The sequence below is a fragment of the Cladophialophora psammophila genome, assembly GCF_000585535.1.
Source record: "Cladophialophora psammophila CBS 110553 chromosome Unknown aczJe-supercont1.3, whole genome shotgun sequence".
Lineage (NCBI taxonomy): Eukaryota > Fungi > Ascomycota > Eurotiomycetes > Chaetothyriales > Herpotrichiellaceae > Cladophialophora > Cladophialophora psammophila.
Genome location: NW_006912924.1, coordinates 1634734 through 1654802, shown reverse-complemented (window position 1 = coordinate 1654802; position 20069 = coordinate 1634734). Strand labels below are relative to the sequence as shown.

General features: G+C 52.6%; 7 protein-coding genes across 7 annotated transcripts; 2 read left to right on the top strand and 5 right to left on the bottom strand.

Annotated features, from left to right (window-relative positions):
* Nucleotides 1-532: 532 nt before the first annotated feature.
* A1O5_02780 (uncharacterized protein) lies at nt 533-2243 on the top strand (the record flags this gene model as incomplete). Its single annotated transcript, XM_007743394.1, has 3 exons — nt 533-866; nt 1030-1257; nt 1318-2243. 3 exons carry the CDS (start codon nt 533-535, stop codon nt 2241-2243), a joined length of 1488 nt encoding a protein of 495 aa, XP_007741584.1.
* Nucleotides 2244-2885: 642 nt separating this feature from the next.
* Nucleotides 2886-4626, bottom strand: A1O5_02779 (uncharacterized protein; the record flags this gene model as incomplete). Its single annotated transcript, XM_007743393.1, has 2 exons — nt 2886-4394; nt 4471-4626. The coding sequence occupies 2 exons, from the start codon at nt 4624-4626 to the stop codon at nt 2886-2888; spliced, it is 1665 nt and encodes a 554-aa protein (XP_007741583.1).
* Nucleotides 4627-4940: 314 nt separating this feature from the next.
* On the top strand, nt 4941-7215 carry A1O5_02778 (uncharacterized protein; the record flags this gene model as incomplete). Its single annotated transcript, XM_007743392.1, has 4 exons — nt 4941-5365; nt 5419-5446; nt 5500-5973; nt 6025-7215. The coding sequence occupies 4 exons, from the start codon at nt 4941-4943 to the stop codon at nt 7213-7215; spliced, it is 2118 nt and encodes a 705-aa protein (XP_007741582.1).
* Nucleotides 7216-8066: 851 nt separating this feature from the next.
* On the bottom strand, nt 8067-9215 carry A1O5_02777 (uncharacterized protein). Its single transcript, XM_007743391.1, has one exon. It carries the CDS (start codon nt 8607-8609, stop codon nt 8193-8195), a length of 417 nt encoding a protein of 138 aa, XP_007741581.1. The 5' UTR covers nt 8610-9215; the 3' UTR covers nt 8067-8192.
* A 1321-nt stretch (nt 9216-10536) lies between these two features.
* Nucleotides 10537-11127, bottom strand: A1O5_02776 (uncharacterized protein; the record flags this gene model as incomplete). The annotated part of the gene is made up of 1 exon (XM_007743390.1): nt 10537-11127. One exon carries the CDS (start codon nt 11125-11127, stop codon nt 10537-10539), a length of 591 nt encoding a protein of 196 aa, XP_007741580.1.
* An 852-nt stretch (nt 11128-11979) lies between these two features.
* Nucleotides 11980-12384, bottom strand: A1O5_02775 (uncharacterized protein; the record flags this gene model as incomplete). The annotated part of the gene is made up of 2 exons (XM_007743389.1): nt 11980-12297; nt 12346-12384. The coding sequence occupies 2 exons, from the start codon at nt 12382-12384 to the stop codon at nt 11980-11982; spliced, it is 357 nt and encodes a 118-aa protein (XP_007741579.1).
* An 820-nt stretch (nt 12385-13204) lies between these two features.
* Nucleotides 13205-19135, bottom strand: A1O5_02774 (AGC protein kinase; the record flags this gene model as incomplete). Its single annotated transcript, XM_007743388.1, has 1 exon — nt 13205-19135. One exon carries the CDS (start codon nt 19133-19135, stop codon nt 13205-13207), a length of 5931 nt encoding a protein of 1976 aa, XP_007741578.1.
* Between the last annotated feature and the right edge of the window lie 934 nt (nt 19136-20069).

The window sequence follows — 20069 nt, the reverse complement described above, 5'->3', positions numbered from 1 at the left end:
CGCAGAGGGCCTTGTGGCATACTCTCCGAGTGATATAGACACACGCAGCAAGTTCCAGAGGAGATCACAGGCGGCCTCGGTGGTTGCCCAACACGCCCGACACGTCTCGACACCCAAAACCATATGATCCCTGCCGTTTCGGGTAAAGCCTAGACGGGCTAGCAGCCGACCTAGCCGTTAAGAGCATTCTCGGCACTGAAATGATAGGCTGCTCGGCTGGTGCGGCGGAGCTTCAGACACTGCGGGGGAACTTCCCTCAACTTCCCCAGAGTCTCTCCCCGCCTCTGGGGGCAAGTCGGCAGTTGGTTCTGAGCGAGGAGACGGCAAGGCTCTGGCTGACTCTGTCCTCGGGTAAGCATAAATAGGTTCCCCAGTGGCTTGGGCAATGGTAAGCATTCCAAACGAGTCGAGTCGCCCGTTCACCGCCAGCCAGCCCGTCAAGGTAAACCTTGGCTAAAAGCCTTAGCATCTCTTACCTGGTTTCCGTCCCCCTGGGCGACGTCTTGTTTGAACGACCACCGTCACCATCGCCATGGCGCTTTCAACGCCGCTGACTCAGCAGGCTGTGTCTCCTCTCTATCTGACTGCTGCCGTTCTCGTCGCTGTTCTCCTGTTTCTTTTTGTGCAAAGCAAGAGAGCAAGGCTTGGTCACATTCCCGGGCCCTGGCTGGCCAAATACACCAATCTATGGCGTGGTTACCAAGCATGGAGACTCAACCACCACAACGAAGGCGTCAACAACTACCAGATCAACATGATCGGCCGCTATGGGGATGTAGTCAGAATTGGCCCCAAACATGTCCTCGTCTACGACCCCGAGGCTATCGACACGATATATGGCTTCCGAGAACGCCTTGACAAGGCAAGTATGATCCTGTTGAGCAATTTCCTTGTGAAATGATATGCTTTTCTTTTCTAAGTTCAGGCCCCTCCTCAGAGCTAACCCGAAATCAAACCGAGCAGGGCCCGGGCTATCGAGTATTCGTGATGACCGGTAAATGGACCTATTCCACAATCAGAACTCTCAAGAGTGGCAAGCTCACCTTTTCACAGGCACTGATCAGACGGCCCTGGTCAGCATCCAGGACGAGAAAACCCACGGAATCTACAGACGACCTATTGCCCATGCTTATTCGTTGTCGTCTCTGAAAGGCTATGAGCCGTACATCGATGAAACAATCGAGAAATTGATCAAAGAACTTGATAAACATGATGCTGACGGTACCCCAATCAACATGACCCGTTGGCTTCAATACTGTGAGTCCAACATTCTACCCAACTCTGCGTGTGGCGCGCCGTGTCTTACTCCAGCTCCAGGGGCCTTCGACGTAATGTCGAAGATCTCATTCGGCGAACCGCTTGGCTTCCTTGACCACGGCTATGACTTTAACGGCATGATCCAGGCCCAAAGAGAAAACTTCAGATACATCAGCGTCGCCAACAACTTCCCGCTCCTCGACACCCTGACCAAGCGCAACCCACTCTTGAAATGGTTCACGAAGAAGCCGAGTATGTTCTTCACTTTCGCTAGGCGCGTCGTCTCTGAGCGCCTGGCCAAGGCCTCTAAGGATCCGGAGGCACAGTCCCAGTCTCGACGTCACGAAGACCTGTTGGGCAGCTTCATCGCAGCCAGGAAAGCATACCCATTGATGACGGACCTTCGAATCACCCATCTTACAGCGACCAATGTCCTGGCTGGTGCCAATAACAGCGCTCGCGCCATGGATGCAACCATTCACTGGCTGACCGAGCACCCGGAAGCCCAGGAGCGGCTTAACAACGAAATCCGGAGCGTCAACATGGCCACGATGAAAGAGGTCGACACCGAGGGCCCCGCAGCACTCGAACTGGCCCTGAAAATGCCTTACCTGGACGCCGTGATCCAAGAATCCTACCGACAGTTCGGAGCCCCTGCCAACAACCTCGAGCGCGTGGCGGGCAGAAGTGGCCTCACTTTGCCCAACGGCACGCACCTGCCTCCCGGGACGGTGATTGCGATGAACGCCGCATCAATGGCCATGCTACCGCACATCTTCGGCAAGGACGCCCGGGTATTCAATCCGGAGCGCTGGATGCAGCAGAAGGGAGAGAGCGAGGACGAGTTCCACGAACGTCGGCTCCGGATGCAGAGGTCCATGCTCGTCTTTGGCCACGGCAGTCGGAGCTGCATTGGGAAGAACATCGTGCAGCTGGAACTGTACAAGATATGGGCCACGCTGTTGAGGATCTACAAGGTGAGTTGACTTGTTGTTCCCGTTCCTTCATCACTCTGTTCACTCCATCTCGTCGTCATGACCGAGACGGACGGGGCCTACGTAATCGAGACTGACAGCTCCGCAGTTTGAACCTGCCGAGGTCAAACTCCATCAGGTCATGGCGATCCCACGGCGACGGGAGCAGCGGACCGAGAAGTCGGTCGAGATTTGATGGCCATCGTTTGTATGTGGAGAGGACAGGGAAAGGAGGGAAGTTTCACGGACCGATCCCGCATCACTAGCTAGTCGAATCCCGTCAAGTATCTTAATCCGAGCAACCAGCATCGGTGGAACCGCATTGGAATTGTTAGATAGAGCGTCGATACTTGCGTAGATAGAGATTGTCCCCGCCGCTCGTTTGATCGGTCATCAGCGTTTTTCGTTTAGCTATTTACTATTAGTCCTAGTTGAATTCATTTGCCATACAAAACGACCCCAGGCAATTTTGATCTCGCTGAGCCATCATACTGCAAACAACGTTGGATGAAAGGGGAGTTTCTATCTTCAGAAATTACAAAGAGCGTTGTGCACTGTGCACAATCGAGTCTAGAATGCCATGTCTGTAATACAAAAGTTTTCAGAATCCGAATATGCATACCCAAGTCAACGCTCTTTTTTTTTTTTTTTTTTTCAAATATCTTGCACGTCCTTGCTCTCCGTTGCTTCTTTGGATTCTTCAGCCTTCTGGCTGGCCTCCTCGCTAGCCCGAGCCTTCAAACTGCGCCACTCAACACAGACACTGCCGAAGATGGTCACGGCGCAGGTTGCTGCGATCAGGTAGAACACGTGGACAATCGCGTCGTTGTAGTCTGCGAGAAGAGTCTTCAAGTCGTCCCCAGCGGCCAGGTTTCTCAGATCAGTGGCCCCGCCCTTGGTCACGGCGCTTGGGCTGATGCCCGAGAGGTTTGTCAGCTTGGAGACCAGGCCGTTGAGGAAGATGTTCTCGGCAACCGGCACGAAGATGGCGGAGCCGAGGAAGCGTGCGAACATGATAAGGGCGGATCCAGTGGCTATGTCGGACCTTTCTAGGATCGTTTGCACGACGTTCAGACCCTGTTGTGTGCCAAAACCGAGACCAAGACCGAACAGCACCTGGTAGCCGATCCACTTGGCGTGTTCGGTAGTTGAAGTAAAGGTGGAGAGCAGGCCGGCCCCGATGGACGCGACGACGGAGCTGAGGATGAAGAATGGCGTATAGTAGCCGACGCGACTTATGATGATGCCCGAGGATAAGGAAGCAAAAACCGTGGAAAGAACCAAAGGGAGCAACATGATTCCTGATCTGATGGCGTCGACGCCTTTGACAGCCTGGAACCAGATGGGGAGATAGTACATGATGGCCATCATTGCGGCGCCGGTGAAGAAGGAGAACCAAATGGCCGCTGCCACACTCCGCTGCTTGACGATGCGGGGGGGGACCGTGCCATCCTCTTGCTTCCAGATCTGAATTCCGCCAAAGGCGAGGCAGAGAATGGCGCAAAGCACAAGAAGAACGATGGTTTGAGCGTCCTTCCAGGAATATTTGGTCCCACCCCATTGGAGAGCCAAAATCAGACAGACAATGCCAGAGAAAAACACGAGGTTACCCACCGGGTCGAGCTGCTTCAGTTTCCCAACGAGACCTGGGGCTCGTGCATCGAGCTTTTGACTGGAAAGGTGCAAGACGAAGATGGTGACGATGATAACCACCGCTCCGATGGGGAGGTTGATATAAAAGCACCACCTCCAGCTGACGTTGTCGGTAAATGCACCTCTGACCAGAGGGCCGATGACAGAAGCAACCGCAGAGACGGCACCAAAGGCGCCCTGCCAAATCGGTCGTTGCTGTAGCGGAATGGTGTGGAACATGATCACCATCATGCCTGAGAACATGCCAGAAGCCCCCAGACCTGCAACGGCGCGACCAACGATGAAGGCTGCAGAGGTCGGCGCTGAACCACATACTGCTGAGCCGACTTCGAAGAGCGCAATGCCAGCAAGGAAGATTGGTTTCACTGGGTAAAATTTGTAGACCTTGCCCATGATAAGCTGGAAGCTACACATGGTCAGCAGGTAGGCGCTGCCATACCATCCGATGTCTTCAATAGAGTGAAATTCGTCAGTGATACGCGGAATTGCAGTCGATATAATGTTTTGGTCCTGCAGTCGAATGCCCGGGTTAGCAAAGGCAACGGCCAACCTGATAGAGTGGGGGTGGGAGAGAAGCTTGGATTACCAAAGTCACCAAAAAGACCGCAAGATAGACAGCCAGCATGATGATAACCCGTTTCTGCATGCTTGGATACCCATCAGCGGCTCCTCCACCACCTGCCTTTTGCTGTCCTTGATCCATTGAACGTTGCTCATCGTCACGTGAAGAGGATGAGGACATGGTTATACGATTGATTGACTTTGGTAAAACGAGAATTGACGCGCGCCATGAGACAACTCACATTGCTCAGTCATGCAGATCCGAATGCCTAGCACTTAAATACCTGGATTGTCAGTAGACGCCTGCTGTGTCGATTTCTCGTATTCTTCTATTCGGGTCGCTTCTCGGAGCTCAAAGATTCAGTTTTCAACTTCCGAGCCCCGAGATTAACACCGAAGAAGTCAAAAGGAAGCGCCGCCTCTAACACTTCGCATCTTGCAACAATCTTCCTCCGATAACCGGGTATATTTCGCTGGAGAGGGCTCGCATCAGTCATGCCTCGACCCCCAGCGGAGGATGCAGCGGTAGCAGATGAAAACCGCAAAGGCTTCTCTTGCCGGGCCTGTCGACAGCGCAAAATCAAGTGCGATCGGCAGACTCCGTGCTCCAACTGCGTCAAGGGGGATACACAGTGCAGCTTTATTCCCCCGGTCCGCGGCAAGCGAAAGAGAACGAAACCTGCTCGAGAAGGGCTGCATGCCAAATTGAGGCGGTATGAGGAGATGCTGATGTCGTATGGCGCAAAGATTGAGCCATGCCTAGACAGTGACACCTCAGATGCGGAATCAGCTTCCAGGCCAGAGATTGGCGTATCCAGAGGTGCTGAGTCTCAGATCGAGAGCAGGGGCGAAGCTGTCCGGCTTGATGTAACCAGATCCAAGCTTGTGACCACAGAAGGCACCTCGAGATATTTCGACAGGTATGATCGTGTCTTCCCCATTTCTGCTGGCCCGTCTCTAAGTGCTCCTATAGCGCTCTTTGGTCCAACTTAGGAGACAAGGTGAGACCAACGACTATGCGAAGCAACTTTCTTGCCTGACCAAAGAGTCTTAGTTTCGCCATCCAGATGAATATGCCCCTGTTGAGCTAATGGATGAGGCCAGTGTCCATGAATGCGAGCTCTTTCTAAGTCCGCTCGACCAAGCATGCTCTGATCCCAGCGCCTCAAACAGCTCAAATCTGGTCGGCCATTACCCCTCCATCCAGGTCCTGCTAAAGATGAAAGAAATGTATGTGGACCGGATTGATCCTGTGATGAAAATCCTCCACATTCCAAGCTTCTGGTCCTCGTTGACGAATGCACTGCAACGTCCACAAGAGATCCCAAATAGCCTCAAGGCGGCCATGTTTGGCTTTTGTCTTGCCACAGTCAGCGCTTTGGACGACGATGAATGCCAGAGTCTATTGGGAGGACCTAGGTCGGCCATGCTTCCGCGATATCGAACAATAGCTCGTCAGGCTTTGGTAAATGCTGGATTCCTTCACACTTCAAATCCTATGACACTTCGAGCCTTTTCATTGTATCTTGTATGTTGCAACTCGGGAGGATCTTGACCTTTTTTGACTTAGGATCCATAGATCGGCGTGAGAACCTCTCATCGACACGACACTCAGTATATTTTGTCAGGAGTTGCGGTGCGACTTGCGCTCAAAATGGGTCTCCATCGCGATGGTGAATCTCTTAGACTGACCCCTTTCGAGACAGAAATGAGGCGTCGACTCTGGTGGCACATAGTACACGTCGATTTTCGCGCGGCCGACATGCTGGGTGTGAGACCCTGCCTGGATCTGTCCGTTGGAGACACCAAGATGCCTTTGAACGTCGAGGATGAAGACCTCAGTCCCGACATGGTTGACCCGCCGCCTGAGCGAAGTGGGATTACTTCCATCGTTCTCTGCCTTGTCAGATGCGAGATCATGGAGTTCCTACGCCAGCTGGCCTTGCCATTGTCCAATGATGCTCACTGGGACGTCCTCTCGAGTCCGGGTATCACGACTGCCAAGAAGGATGGTATGATCGGCCAGATGGAAGATCTTTGGGAGAGAAAGTATCTTCGATATTGCGATCTGTCGAATCCGCTTCATACGTTCGCATCTATCATGATCAGATCCTGCATATGCAAGATGAGGCTCTTTGCTCACAGTCCACGGCGATTTGGCGGACGTGGCGCCAAAATCACGCAGACCGATCGTGAAATTGTCTTCGCGAATGCAACAAAATTATTGGAATATGCGGTTTTGGTGAGAGGCAATCAGGGACTGCAGAAGTACACATGGCGAATCGGCACGAGCTATATTTGGGATACGATGCTCTGTGTCCTCATTGAGGCTCGACACCGCAAGGTAGGGCCAGAGGTAGACCGGTTATGGCAGCTGATTGGCGTGGTACTTTCGCAGTACCCCGAGGCTTTCAAAGAGTCTACAGGAGCTGTGTATGTTGCACTGAGGAAATGGACTCTGGAGGTTTGGGACGACTATGTCGCCGCTGTGAAGTCTGAGGGGCTGCCGGAACCAGCGGCGCCTGGGTACATCAAGGCGATCCGCCACAGTTGGACATCCAGGGCAAAATCTGTGCCCTTCGATCAACGCTCGGTCAGCTCCGGAAAAATCCAGGTTGAGAATCAGGCTGGAAATCTGCCCGAGCTTGGAGATCTCGATTGCTATAACTTTCCCGACCTCGTTTCTTTTGAAACGGACCCAAATGAATGGGTCCAATGGGACCAGCTAGTTTTCGGACACGGTGGATTCGGCCAGATGGAGAAGTTATAACCATGGTTGCTTTGGCAGATTTCGGCGCAAGGATCGCCGTGTTGGAGCGCCGGGTTCGTCTGCAAAAGCTAGCTGGAGATGCTTCAGCATCTCTCATACCGCTCGTCCAACTGGGCGCGAAATGATGGTGCAGCTGCCCTTGGTCGAGACCGACAAGGCCTAAGAGACAGGCGACCACCCGGCATCCTCGAAATCCCTTCTTCGATCACTTCCCAGTCGACAATGTCGAAGTAGACTCAAATTAGTCGGGTCCTTCCGTGTTTTGGCAGCCACGGATGTCCTCATACCAGGAAAATGCTCTCAACTTCGCGTCTCATTTTAGGCCAGGGGCCTATAGCGTCCTACTCAAACACTCCAAGCCAGTGCCAAATGTTCCGAACCTCGTCATTTGAGCCGATTACTCCAAAAGGCGCGCCGTTACGGAGTCCACGGTAGACGTGATACATCGGACTAGTGGCGGCGGGTTTGGAAGGGTGACCAAATAGCGCACGGCGATGTTTATGTAGCTGGAAGTCCTCTTGAGCTCGGTGTGACGGACAAGCAAAGACATTGTGCTCGCTACGGACGAAAAGATCCTTTAAAGGTTTGAGAGTTGGGAGCTTATGTGGCGAGATTGTGAAGACTTCGAACGTTGTGAACTCCGCATCCAGGCCATCTTGTGGGATGGGGGGCCACAGAAGTTCCGGAGCCGTCGTACACCAGATGCAGTGTCGGTGATTGTGAGCTCGGGGTTATAGCAAGACGAGACACCTCTGGTTGAGCTGGAGGCCAACCGAAGCCTTTGCACTGAAGCCTTGGATGAGCAGAGAACAGTATTCCCGTCCGGACAATACTATGAATTTTAGATTTCCAATTGCTCCCTTTTCGTGAACCTGGGTGAGGCATTCCCTGAGTGAGATGATTTTGTTGTCTTTGCAGAGAAGGTGAACGTTGTGACGGGCTCTCATGGACTCGAGCAATGTCCAAGACCTAATATTCTAGTCGCAAACGAGGAGAACGGAGAAAAGGGTTTCCATCTTCTCTATCGAGCCGTCGCTAATATCGATGGACATAATGTCGGTATCCCAGATAAGTGTCATTCTGCTCACGGTGAAGATTCCGTTTATATTAGCTACCGCCTCGGAACGAAGTTCATGATTCTCGGGAATACAAGGTGTGTCCATCCGGTACGAGTCACACTCGATCTCGCGAGCGAGCTGAACGAGTCGTGCATGTAGGCAAGCATTCATCCCTGTATGGGGTCTTCCTCCAGCGCCATGAGCCCATACATGTGAGACACTTAGTGTTTTAGGAGACGCTTGACAATATCGAATGGTGGCTCTGTCAGAATGCTTGATGGAAATTGCTCTCGCGCCTTCAATGTTTCCATAGCTGACTTCGTCCCAGACCATCATTTCACAATCACTGTTAGCCTGAAAATCGGGCGCCGATTGGTCGATTATCTTCACGCTGTAAGACGTTGGCAGTGTTCGGGACCTTGTCCGTTGCAGGCTCGAGAAGACGTAACAATACACTTCCCTGGCTTGTCGCGAAACATGGAACAGAATCGGCCTCGGAAGTCGCGGAAATCTTGTCCTATGGAAGCTCTATCCAATTTCCAGAGACCAAATGCCCAGCTGCACATATACTCTGGCAACTTCTCAGAGGCATCCGGAGTTGTCCCATCGGCTGGTAGTGGTTGGTGCATATTCAGGAATTCGTTTTCGTTCGGCATCGTATCCGCCTCACAGTTGCAAATCCAGGGGATAGTGGAAACGAAGCATCATAGCACGGCACCAATATGTCCAGAGAAAGCTCTGAGCAACCAGCCAGTGTCTTTGAGCAGCTGTATCGTCCGTTTTGGCCGAAAGTTCAAAAGCTGTTTCAAGCAACTGTGCAATGGTGTTAACGTAGTTCTGCATCGTGCCCACAAACGTCAACTCATGTCGGAGCTGGACAATCGTTAACGCAAAGCGGACACAGCTTGTGTCAATCCAGTTGGTTACGAGCAGCTCGTGCCAGTTGTCCTGGTTGAGCCTTACACAGCCGGATTGAGCGCCCCTAAAATAGAGCCAAGGCAATGCGTGCGTATTGAACTTTGCGAAGAGGGAGGCGGGAAGTTGTGGGGTTCGCGGCAGGCCTCACAACAGGGTGCATGTTTCAGTAACGACAGCATCTTCATCGAGGCTTCCGTCGAAGGTGCACCGGAGCAATGATCGCACCGCCATATCTAACAGAGAGATATGGTGCTCGGGATCTTGTGCGGCATAGTAATAAGCTTGGCACCAATGCCGGGCTCGATGGGCTTTCTCTTGACTTGTATACACTATTAGTTGGTCCTTGTCTGAATGGATACTCATGCAATGCGGTAGGAACATTGGAGGAGAGCCCTTTGGATTCGCCCTTTTCCATTTGAGGCTCTCCTGGTAGATCCATCGTCCTCGGTCTCCCGACACTGTGTACGGGCCACTCTGAGCCATGTCGCACTTGGGATTCGGATGATAGCCACCATATGCACAAGAACTAGAAGATATGGATCGTGGTGGGAAACAAAGATGAATTAGAGCTGTTTGTCGCGACTTGGGAGGTATGGATTGTGATTCGTTCTAACTTGAAAAGGGGCAGTGTGCCTTTTTAGCGCACCTCGGCACTATCCCGATATCTCCGCTTGGAACAACCGCAAGGCTGGTGGGCTTGGGACAAGCCTCGGGCTCCAAGCCCATTTGCTGGCCAAACTTCAAGCGAAACTCAAGTAGATGAACCACCGGATGAGTTGCACTTGACGCGGCAGGCATGGAGTCCAATTTGGTATGTGGGTGTTCCATTTACATCGCATGGGCCTACCGTCGGGCCCGAAAGATCGTTTTCTTTGGGCTGGCCACCTAGTTCCTAGTTTTCGCTTTCGTCTTGATAGTTTGCTTGTTGATTTTGGCGAGACAGGTTCAGTTCGAGAAAGATTGGAACATCGTATTTGTTGTTGTTTTTTCTGTAGTCTTTTTCTGCCGCCGGAGCCATCCTTACCACATTCTTCACTGATGATCCAGACGCCTGTGGTCTCATGACTAGGCTTGATAGCAGAAGACGAGGATGCGAGAATGTAAGGACTTCTCGACGCGCGCATGACAGGACCTGCACATGGAGTGATTTATTGCTTAAGCACATTGGGGGGGAGAATAGGTGTAGGCGAGGCCAGACTCATGAGTGAGTCACTTTGGTGGAAGGACCAAGCCAACCAAAAACGGGTTCTCGACAGCACGGTGGACTGTCGGGAAGAAGGCGAGAAATGTACCCTAGGGCAGGAGAGCAGAAGAAGCTGGATTCTGTTTTAATCGTTTTTGAAAACTACCTGAAGGGAGAATTGATCCAATAGTTTCCATGGAATCTCGAACAAGCCGGTGGTCCTTCACCAAAGTCGTACCAGCGATTTCGTGCCGGAGGAAACAGACACCACGACTTGGGTGTCACAAAGTCTGCCATGCAGCATTCCGCTTTCTTCCACGTCTCTAAATCCTTTATCAAGAGACGGCCATTCCAATCCAAGCCGTCGTAGTCTTCGAGCGTAGTCATGAAGTTGTAACATTCTACGGTTGGTCGGCAGCACTGCTCTGGAAACCCAAATCCGGGATTCGGAACAACAGATGGTCTGCTCCAACGGCGTTGATGGGTCTCGGTTGTGGTCGCTGTGGAATTGACCACACTTGGGTGAAACAAGACTCTCCGCAAAGGCTCAATCTTGATAGTGTGAGATCTCAACCCGTAATTTCCCGTCTCTGAAGGCCAGTCCTTCTCGCAAACAATGCCGTGTTGACAATCCATGTCCGGATGGCCAAGTGGTGTGCACAGCTCTGGCACTTCCGACACCTCTTTAGCGCAGACTTGATGGAGGATGAAAAGGAGCATTGCCAAGACGATGAAGGGGGTAGGATTCGCCATTGTGGTACTGGTTTTGTATGGAAGCGTTGCCAGGAGGACGCCGAAAGAAATGTTGAATTAGGCGGACGGTCTGTATTCTGACTTCGGATCTCTGAAGAAGAATGAGGTGCGTCTTGTATGCGGCAAGAAAGTGGTGGTCTGAGGGGTCTTATAATGCCATGTTGCAGTGGGTCTCCGGTTTACCTTTGTCAGGTCCTCAGACTCAGCTGCACAACCGCTGCGCAAAGTGAGACATATGGATGGAGGATGAATTGGGTTTGGGGATGGCGGTCCGTAGAGCAAACTTTAGATCCGTGTCTGGGATACGCTTGAGGTGATCCGCGAGAGACCCGGTGGTTGGAAGTGTTAAGAACCTTGAGCTCCTGAATGACCTTGGGCTGGACGGCGTCTGAGCTTCTGGTTGACTTCAGGCTGGACATAGCTTGAGTTCTGCATGCTCTGTTGGAATGAAAGCAGCGGTCTGCAGAGTGGCCGAAAAGGGTTGATCTTGTTTGCCGGCGAAGGTCCTTGTAGAGGTCTTCCAAGTCATATTTTTTCCACATGGAGGGAACCAGATCTCTTTAGCCCTGGGGTGAGCTAGTGGGCTCTCTCCCCAGGTTTCCACCGAGCGCCACGAGGAGGCAGAGACTTTTTGCTCGGCATTGTTTTTTTTTTTTTTCTTTCTTTTTCTTTTTCTTTTTCTTTTTCTTTTTCTTTTCTTCTTTTTGTTTCTTCTGGCCCGCCAGCCTTCCCGCACAAAGCCCCCAAAACGCCCGACGCCCAGACTCCGAACTCCAAACTCTAAACTCCAAACTCCAAAAAAAAAGGAACGTATGCCCTCATTGGGGCCCGGGCTGTGATAGTGACCATCAGTTACATAGCATTCACAACACCTTCGACGTGGAGATACTTTGGTGAACTTACCACCGGCACTTCCTCCTCTTCCTCCTCCTCCTCTTCCTCCTCCTCCTCCTCCTCCTCCTCCTCCTCCTCCTCCTCCTCCTCCTCCTCCTCCTCCTCTTCTTCTTCTTCTTCCCTTCTCTCCCCCACCGCAGAGGCCGCAGCAGCTTGGCCGGCTTCTTCCCGGGCACCCACCGAATCCAACGGCACCAGCGGGGGGGCTCCCTCACCGGCTTGGCTGCTTTGGCGACTCTGAGGCCGCCCCAGCAGCTCTTTCAACGTCCGGACAACCTACTTCCGGAACGACTTTCTGGCACCCAGAGCTGCCAGGGCGCTCACCAGTAACGACACAACGGCCGTTACGACCACCCACTTCATTGGGGTGGTCCAGGTCGTACCTCGTGGTGAAGGGGGAGAGAAGGGCGGGGGGGGACCTTGGCCGCGCCTAGAACTATAGAAAACTTGTTAGAATATCATTGTCATTGTGTTGAGAGAGAGATACCCACATAAGCGCCATGGTAATAAATATGGGGAAAGGAAAAGCAAATAGATACATAATAGAGGACGCGGGGGGGGGCAGACGAGAAGGCACGGCAACGTGGGTTGCTCTACGCTAATCCCTTTCTGGAAGTTAGGCAATACCCAGTAATGGCCCACCGGTTGCTGTGACAACAGGCAGGATTCGAGACATGACGACAACACCCACCACCGACCCAATATGTAATCAAACACCAGCTGACGCCATTTCCATCACCTGCCACCACTGCCTTGCACTGCCAACTGTCACCATCACCAAGGCCGTGTTGACCGTGCAAGTTGGTAAGAGTGGCCTCTCGCCACTCAGTCTCAGTGTCACAATGGATACCCAGTACAGAGGATGCGAGAAAAGGCAGAGTCGCTTGATGAACATCGCTGTCGGGAAATGGTGATTTATTGAGGGTTAAACTATTTAAGCCGTGTTGAACCATGCACCGAGACTTGGACACCAGAGAATGAAATAAAACGTACGCTATGGGTGCATTTTTCCCACCTGCATTCGAACGCCAACGATGCCGCACTTCCCTCTCCTCCAGCGCCTTGCAACAGGTCATGGTGTACAAAAGAAAAAAAAAAAAAAAGGACCCGGCTCCAATCCTTGGAGCAAATTTCCATGAGTCAGTCATAATCGCATATACACATGAGAAAGAGTAGAATAAAGCTAGCGCCGAGATTGTATAGTTTCTGGTCCCGAAGGACTGCCGTGGGGCTTCGGAGTCGGCTCTTCTTCCATGTTGATCATCTTGGTTGGCACTGGAGTAATATCCATCTCAATATCCGCAAAGGCTGTCCCTGGTTTGGGGGGGAATATGACTGGGGGTGTGATTTGGCCACTGGGAGAACGGACAGTCTCTTGCTGAGGATGGGAATGCTGGGAGACAGTTCTCTCAAGCTTCTTCCGCGGTTGCATCTCGGTCAACAGAGCTGTACTGGGCTCCTCGGGGATCTTGAGATTCTCCATGCGCTCTTCCAGGACTTCCAGAGACTTCCTCAGGCTGTCTGCCTCTGTTTGTTTGTCTTCGCCCATGGATATGACACTTCCACGGCTGTTGGTGCGCATCATTTCAATCCCAAGTTTAGACGATGGCCGCGCAGGTTTGCCGATGGGTGACCGTGCTCGCACTTGTACGTCGCCAAGTTCCTCGTCTTCGTCATCGCCTTCTTCAGCTGCTCCGCTGGCATGGTTCATGTTCTTCTCAAGGAGCTCTCGTTTCAATCTGACAGCTTCCGACGACTTTTGCCGCCGCGGGGTTCGAAGGCCGTATCCACTAGTGTCATCGACGCAAGCGCTCGAGGGTGCAGACTCGGTGTGAACAAGATGAGGGTAACCTGGCTGGATATAAGGTCGCTGTCCGAGGACGATATCGTCGGAGATTCCTAATCCTGCCTTTGCCCACTCGTCTGTAGCAGCGCGAGACACGATGACAGGGATATCATCACTCTTGAAGGATTCCAAATCACTAAAAAATCCGCCGCTGCCAATCGAGTCCTCCCGAGCTGATCCTCGATATGATGAGTCGGGTATAGTAGGGGCTAAACTCGAGGCCACGGAACTGGGACTATCTTGGGTGGGAATAGGCTCGAATCGCGTGTTAAGATGTGGGATGGTCAAAGGAACAGCGGGTCGGAAGTCTTTCGGTGCTGGTTTCCACGAACAGTATTTGGCTAGCATCTCGATCAATTTCTGGGTAGTCGGCGGCTTCTGCATAAGAGTATCGAAGTGATGTACCTCGGGAAGATCTTTCAGATATCCGGTGATGCAGACGAGGGGAGTGCTGGTATTTGCGCTCTTTGTGTCTCGAATCATGCGGGCAACGTCGACTCCGCTGATTAGTGGAAGCTTGAATTCCATAAAGACAATGTCAAACTGGATCTGGCTGATAGCAAGTCGTAGAGCATCTGGACCATTGGTCGCGGTAATTGTTCGACACCGCAACTTCTCAAAGAGCCTCTCCATCACCATTCTGGACACTGGGTGATCCTCGCAGATCAAGACATCCAGAGGGCGATATGTAGGGCCCTCAAGAAAATTGATCTGCGAGAGTCTTCTCGAGCTCTGCCGCCGACGTTGTACCTTGAGTAGCGCTTTCGCTTGTGCCGACTCGTTGTCCGAAGAAGACGGCGAGACGTCTCGGACAAGAAGCTGGCTCTTGCGCTTATGATGACCAGGTACAAAACTTTCCCGCTGGGTAGCTTGCCCATCGCTTTCCTGCGAACCGACAGTCTGCGATCTGGTTCGCCCATTGACTGTTGAAGCCCGTGGTGGAGGCATTGCTTTTGCGGGTGAAACTGATGGCATCCGAGCAGGTTTGATGGGAGATGACGCGGCTGTTTGTGCATGTTTGATAGCGTCATGGGGGATATCGAAGAAGCTGCTCGGAGCAAGAGAACTACTTCCTTGGGAAGACCCAGAAGTCTTTCGTCTATCGTGATGCTGTGCAGTGGAGAATTGAACTAAGAGGGGCGAAGAAGGTTGAGAAGGCCTGCTAGGTGATGAGTTGGACGTAGCCAGACTCGACGGAGAACCTGGTCTGTGGCCCTTGCTGATAGATAGCGCCCGCTTAACAGGCATCGGCATCATAGGGCTGCCCTCAAGCGAAGGTCCGGGAGACCCCAGCGCTGGACTGTTGGAAGCGGACATAGCTTGCGAATGAGCATAGCCTCTAGCTTGAGCTTGCATCGCTTCTTTCCTCATTCTCTCGACTATGTCTTTGTTGGCCTTCTCCAACACCGGTAAGTTCTTGAAAGTGAAATTCCCAAAATCATCAGCGATGACGGGTTCGCTTAGTCTCCGACTGCGGGAATCGCGCACCACATGGGGAGGAATGTGGAGAGGCATGAGGCCACGCTTAGCAGAAGTTGCTTGCGTTCTGGCTCGAAAAAGTGCATCGTGAGGACGATTGGGATATTCGGAACCATTTGGGGTTGTGCCTGATGGCGAGATTTGGTCTTCCAGTTCTTCGGGGAAGGATGACAAGGTGGCTCCGCGCGAGTCAAAGTACTCGGTGTCTTCTGGGTGCTCGGGGTTCGGAATAAATTGAGCTTCATCTTCCAAGAGGGTGTCCCAGTGAATGTCAGCAAACCAGGGATGAGCTTGAATCTCAGCGCCACCACTCGGGTACTTCTCGTCCTTGTTTGCACCCAGCCTTTCTCTCGGATCTAGTTGGATGAGCTTGTCAATGAGGTCTCTCGCCTCCTGGCCGACTTCAATCTCGTCATCCTCGGGCCAGGCAATTCTCCGATTCAAAATATTGTCAAACACCTTCTCTGGCGTCTCTGCGTTAAAAGGTGGGAATCCATAGAGGAATTCGAACATGATACAACCCAAAGACCACCAGTCACACATTTCATCTTGCACGGTGCCGTTAATAGTTTCGGGTGCTAGGTAATCTGGAGTACCCACAAAACGGCGATCGCTCTCTTCAGGCTCAAATAGTGGGGGAGCTAACATCTGAGAAGCTACAGGAACGGGAGCCGCTTGAGAGATATTACTCATCGACTGTGATAGAGGGAACAAATCGGGTGATGCACTACCCTGACTGTATGCCTCTTCTTCAATCTTGCGGGGAAAGATCTGAGGGGTGGAATCGGTGTCTTCTTGCACTCCGAGCTTTTTGAAGAGTTGATGGAGATCGAAGCTTGAGCCGCTGCCGCTATCACTCCGATAGCCGGAGTTCCTTAGTGATGTTTCTCGGCTTAAAGAGCTTTCCCGGTTCAGACTAAAGTAGGAAGGTTGATCAAGACCCCCTGTGAAAGCAGGAGTCATGAGAGGGGTTGGTGCTGGCGAGTGGGGGCCCTGGTAGTCGAAAGAGGTTGATCTCGAGGCCGGATTTGACCCTGAACCGTTTTGGGTGAAAGGGCCTTGCTTCAAAAGGTCGGGCACAGCCTCATCAGGCTGCTTGAGTGCACGTTTCTGCCGACCAACAAGGCCCATACGAGACAGTCCGAAGTCGGTAAGCTTCAGGTGGCCTTTGGAGTCGATCAGAAGATTATCCGGTTTCAAGTCGCGATGGACAATCCCTCGAGAGTGCAAATGTTCCACACCCAGAACGACTTCGGCGATGTACTTTTTGGCCCAGTCTTCACTCAATCCTCCGAGGATTTTCACAAGGGACGCGCAATCACCTCCATTCAGATACTCCATGACGAGGTAAAGGTAATCCTTGCTGGAGAATGTCCAGTACAGCTTGGCAACAAAATCGCTCTCCCCCTGCCACATCATGATGGCGCGTTCAGCCTTGACATTCGTGACTTGATTCTTTGCAATCATGTCAGATTTGCGGAGAACTTTGATTGCAAAGTATTCGCCAGTGATTTTCTTTTTTGCCAGATACACGCTCCCAAAGGCACCTCTGCTGATCGGCTTGATGATCTCAAAGTCCTTTATCGAAGGGGCCTGTGCCCGTTGTTGTGGATGAGAAATAGAATTCAACCGAGGGGAAGACGGAGTCTTCAGGTCAGACGAATGCATCGACGACTGCCTCCTATGCAAGGTCGGAGCATTGCCTGGAGGTACAAATTCACCTGCCGTCAATAATGGCGACACGACAGGCGACTGGGCTATTTCTCCACTGGGAATTCTAGATTTGGTCATTCTCAGTGGCGACGGCGGGGGGGGCGGGTATCTTCCTGGTGACTGCTGGCGATGGGGCGAGGCCGAATTAAGGCCATGCAGATGCATGCTTCGTCTCTTTCGGTCCCGTGATTGTGCGGTACGACCGTGTTCAGATGCAGAGGCTGGAGAGTCAGCTCGCCAGTTGCCCGACAACATAGAGGGGGGTGGCAGACTGCTATCACTATCGTTGGCATCTTCAATATACATCGACCGTCTGTTCGACACTGGTTGAGGTTGAGAGACGAGATTGCTCCGGTGAGACTTTGGGGTGGGACATTCGATTGGGCTGCTGGAGCCTGTCGAAACTGCTTGAGATGACGATCGTCTCTTGTCAGCTCCCATCGTGATCTGGGGCAAGTCCCGGGGATTTCTGAGAGCAGAAGCCATCGATCTCAGTCCGACATATGATGTGCTCCGACTGGCTTCGGGCTCGAGGTGCTCCACGGGAAGCGGTTGTGGAGTGGGCTCCGGATCTTCTCCTGGGCTTTCCAGAATGCCCTCTAGCATAGGCTCTTCTTCAGACTCACTTTCACTGGAAGACAATGCCTCGCCTGCCGCAGCCCGCTCAGCTTTGATCAAAGCTTCATTGATACATGCATCGACCTCAGCCATGTATTCTTGGCGAATCCGCTCTGAGTATTCCAAAACATTCTGATATCGGTGGACGGCATCCACTTTTGCACGAGCCAGTTTTTCGGTATCTGCGCTCAAGGTGGCTAAGCCAGGCTCGTTGTCCAGACTGCTTGGAGGTTGCCATTGGATGATTTGGGAAATTCTAGACTCCGACTGCGGGGACTGCGATTTAAAGTCATCTTCCGCCGAGCTTTTGCTGTCTTTGATTGAGGGTACGTTGATTTCCATGGCCGTGTCGCACAGGTCCAGAATCAGTTCCACAATCCGAACTAGAGGGCGCCGGACGACGAAGGAACGAGCCCGAGCATGACCTAGGCCGGCTGTGGATGGACTCCGTGACCTCACCGGACTGGCACTATGAGACCCTGAAGCTGAAGAGACGCCGGTTGAAGAGGTCGGCGATGGACCGATCGGCATGCCCTTGTACTCGGGAACTGAAGCAGGAGGATTTTCGCCGCCTGAGCCTCGCCCTTGACGAGCTTCGAAAGCGTCGAGCACTTTGACAATTGCGTGCCTGTGTTCCGAGAGATTTTCCTGAACCATTTGCACATCCATTTCGGCCTTGTGTTCTTGTACACAGAGATCTGAATGTTTCTCGAACCACCAAGGTACGATGGACCGCTCGCACACCCGGCAAAGAATAGGAAGAGGAGGAGGGTGATTCTCTGGGTCGTTAGCCCCGAACTCTGCGAGCTCAGTAAGGTATTTTGCCAGAATCTCCGCGCCAACTCCAAGAGTTTCAACGAGTGCTTGAGGGAGGGCAATCTCGATGCGAATGGGCTCCTGAGCAGGTTGTAACATCCACATGGTGTGCGACTCTCCTCCAGACGTCCTGTCGTAGACCATGATTCCTTGGCCCTCCAATTCGAGAACTGCATTTCCACTCTCGTCAGTGTCGACATTATCCTCACTTGGTTCTTGACCGTCCTCGGTCTGTAGCATAGTCCCCATGTCAGAGGAAGGGCCAACCTTGACAGCAAACTTGACTATTTGACTTTTGGAATCGTTTGACTTCAGGGCCTCAATGGCCGACTCGAAGACATCTGGATTGTCGCTGATGAACTCCGAGATCTTGTGACCTCGAACATGCTCGAGATCAGTCCCAACAACATCGGTCCAAGAGGGGCTGACCCAGCGAATATGGCCATCTAGACTGAGATCAAGGATGATGTTCCGGGTTTGTTCGGCCGCCTCCTTCAGCTCTTGAGTTCCTTCTTGGATGTCCTGGCTGAATGATCTCTCCATGGCATGGCGAGTTAATTCGCTTCCATAACCCGCATCGTTCTTGATGGCCGTAATGACCGGTGGCTCCAAATACTGTGGTTCGGATCCATCCTGGGCCATTACTCCTGCTGCAGGAAGAATGGTCCTTCGAAGACAAGTCGGTAGCGGAAGGGACAGGGACCAGGGAAAGGGTAGGGTCCTTTACGACTTTTGACCCACCATGGGAGCCAAAAAGTCCCCCGTTATCTTGACATCTCTGGCGGAGTCGTCGATATTTTGCCGGAGCCGTTGTGAGGAGAGGGAGGGATGCCAAAGGTAGAGAACGGTAACGAGTGTTTTATGTGCGTCGACGAGGGACTGTAGAGGGAGCGGTTGGTAGGCGAGGAGGAGCGGCGGTTGACGCGACGAGAGCGGCGTGTTTTTTCCTTCTCTTGGGGTTTGTTGGAGGATAAAGAAGACGACTACATCAGAGGTGTAGAGGGACAAGGAATCGGCCACAAAATGGGCAGTCGAGGTAGCGAACGATGGTGATAACTGTCGAGGCAGAAATTTGGGCAATGAAGATGATTGAAGCTGCGATGTGGTAATGGAGGACTGGAGTATTGCTGGCGGAAACGCAGCGCCCCAGGAGAGAAAGGCTCAGATGCTGCCGCTCGGTGCTGGGCAATTATTTTTCGCAGCCAGTCATCGCAGGCAGTTCGCAAGGGAGAGTGGGACAGTTGTGAAGGGCAAGAAGGGTACCGAGTAAGGCACGGGCAGCTGGGTGGTCTGAGGGTCTTCCTCAGACACTGTAAGGTAATAAGCGTTGTCCCCTTGAGTTTCCAAGTAAACTGTCTCGCTATGTGAGGGCGGGCAGCCAAAGCGCCTACAGCCTACCACATTACTGCTACTGGCTGCACCTGGGCTGCAGATGCCGGTGATCTCGTTAGGGTGCTTGACGGGTGGGGCCTGCTTTCAAAGCATCGAGGCACCCATGAGGGAGCGAGAGGGGTCCTCCTGGGACCCAAGAAGGCTCACTAGGCTCTGCTGGGCCCTGCTGGCCCTGCTGTTGCGC

Coding starts and splice junctions, on each gene's coding strand:
- A1O5_02777 (XM_007743391.1), bottom strand. CDS start 8,609: ATGATGGTCTGGGACGAAGTCAGCTATGGAAACATTGAAGGCGCGAGA.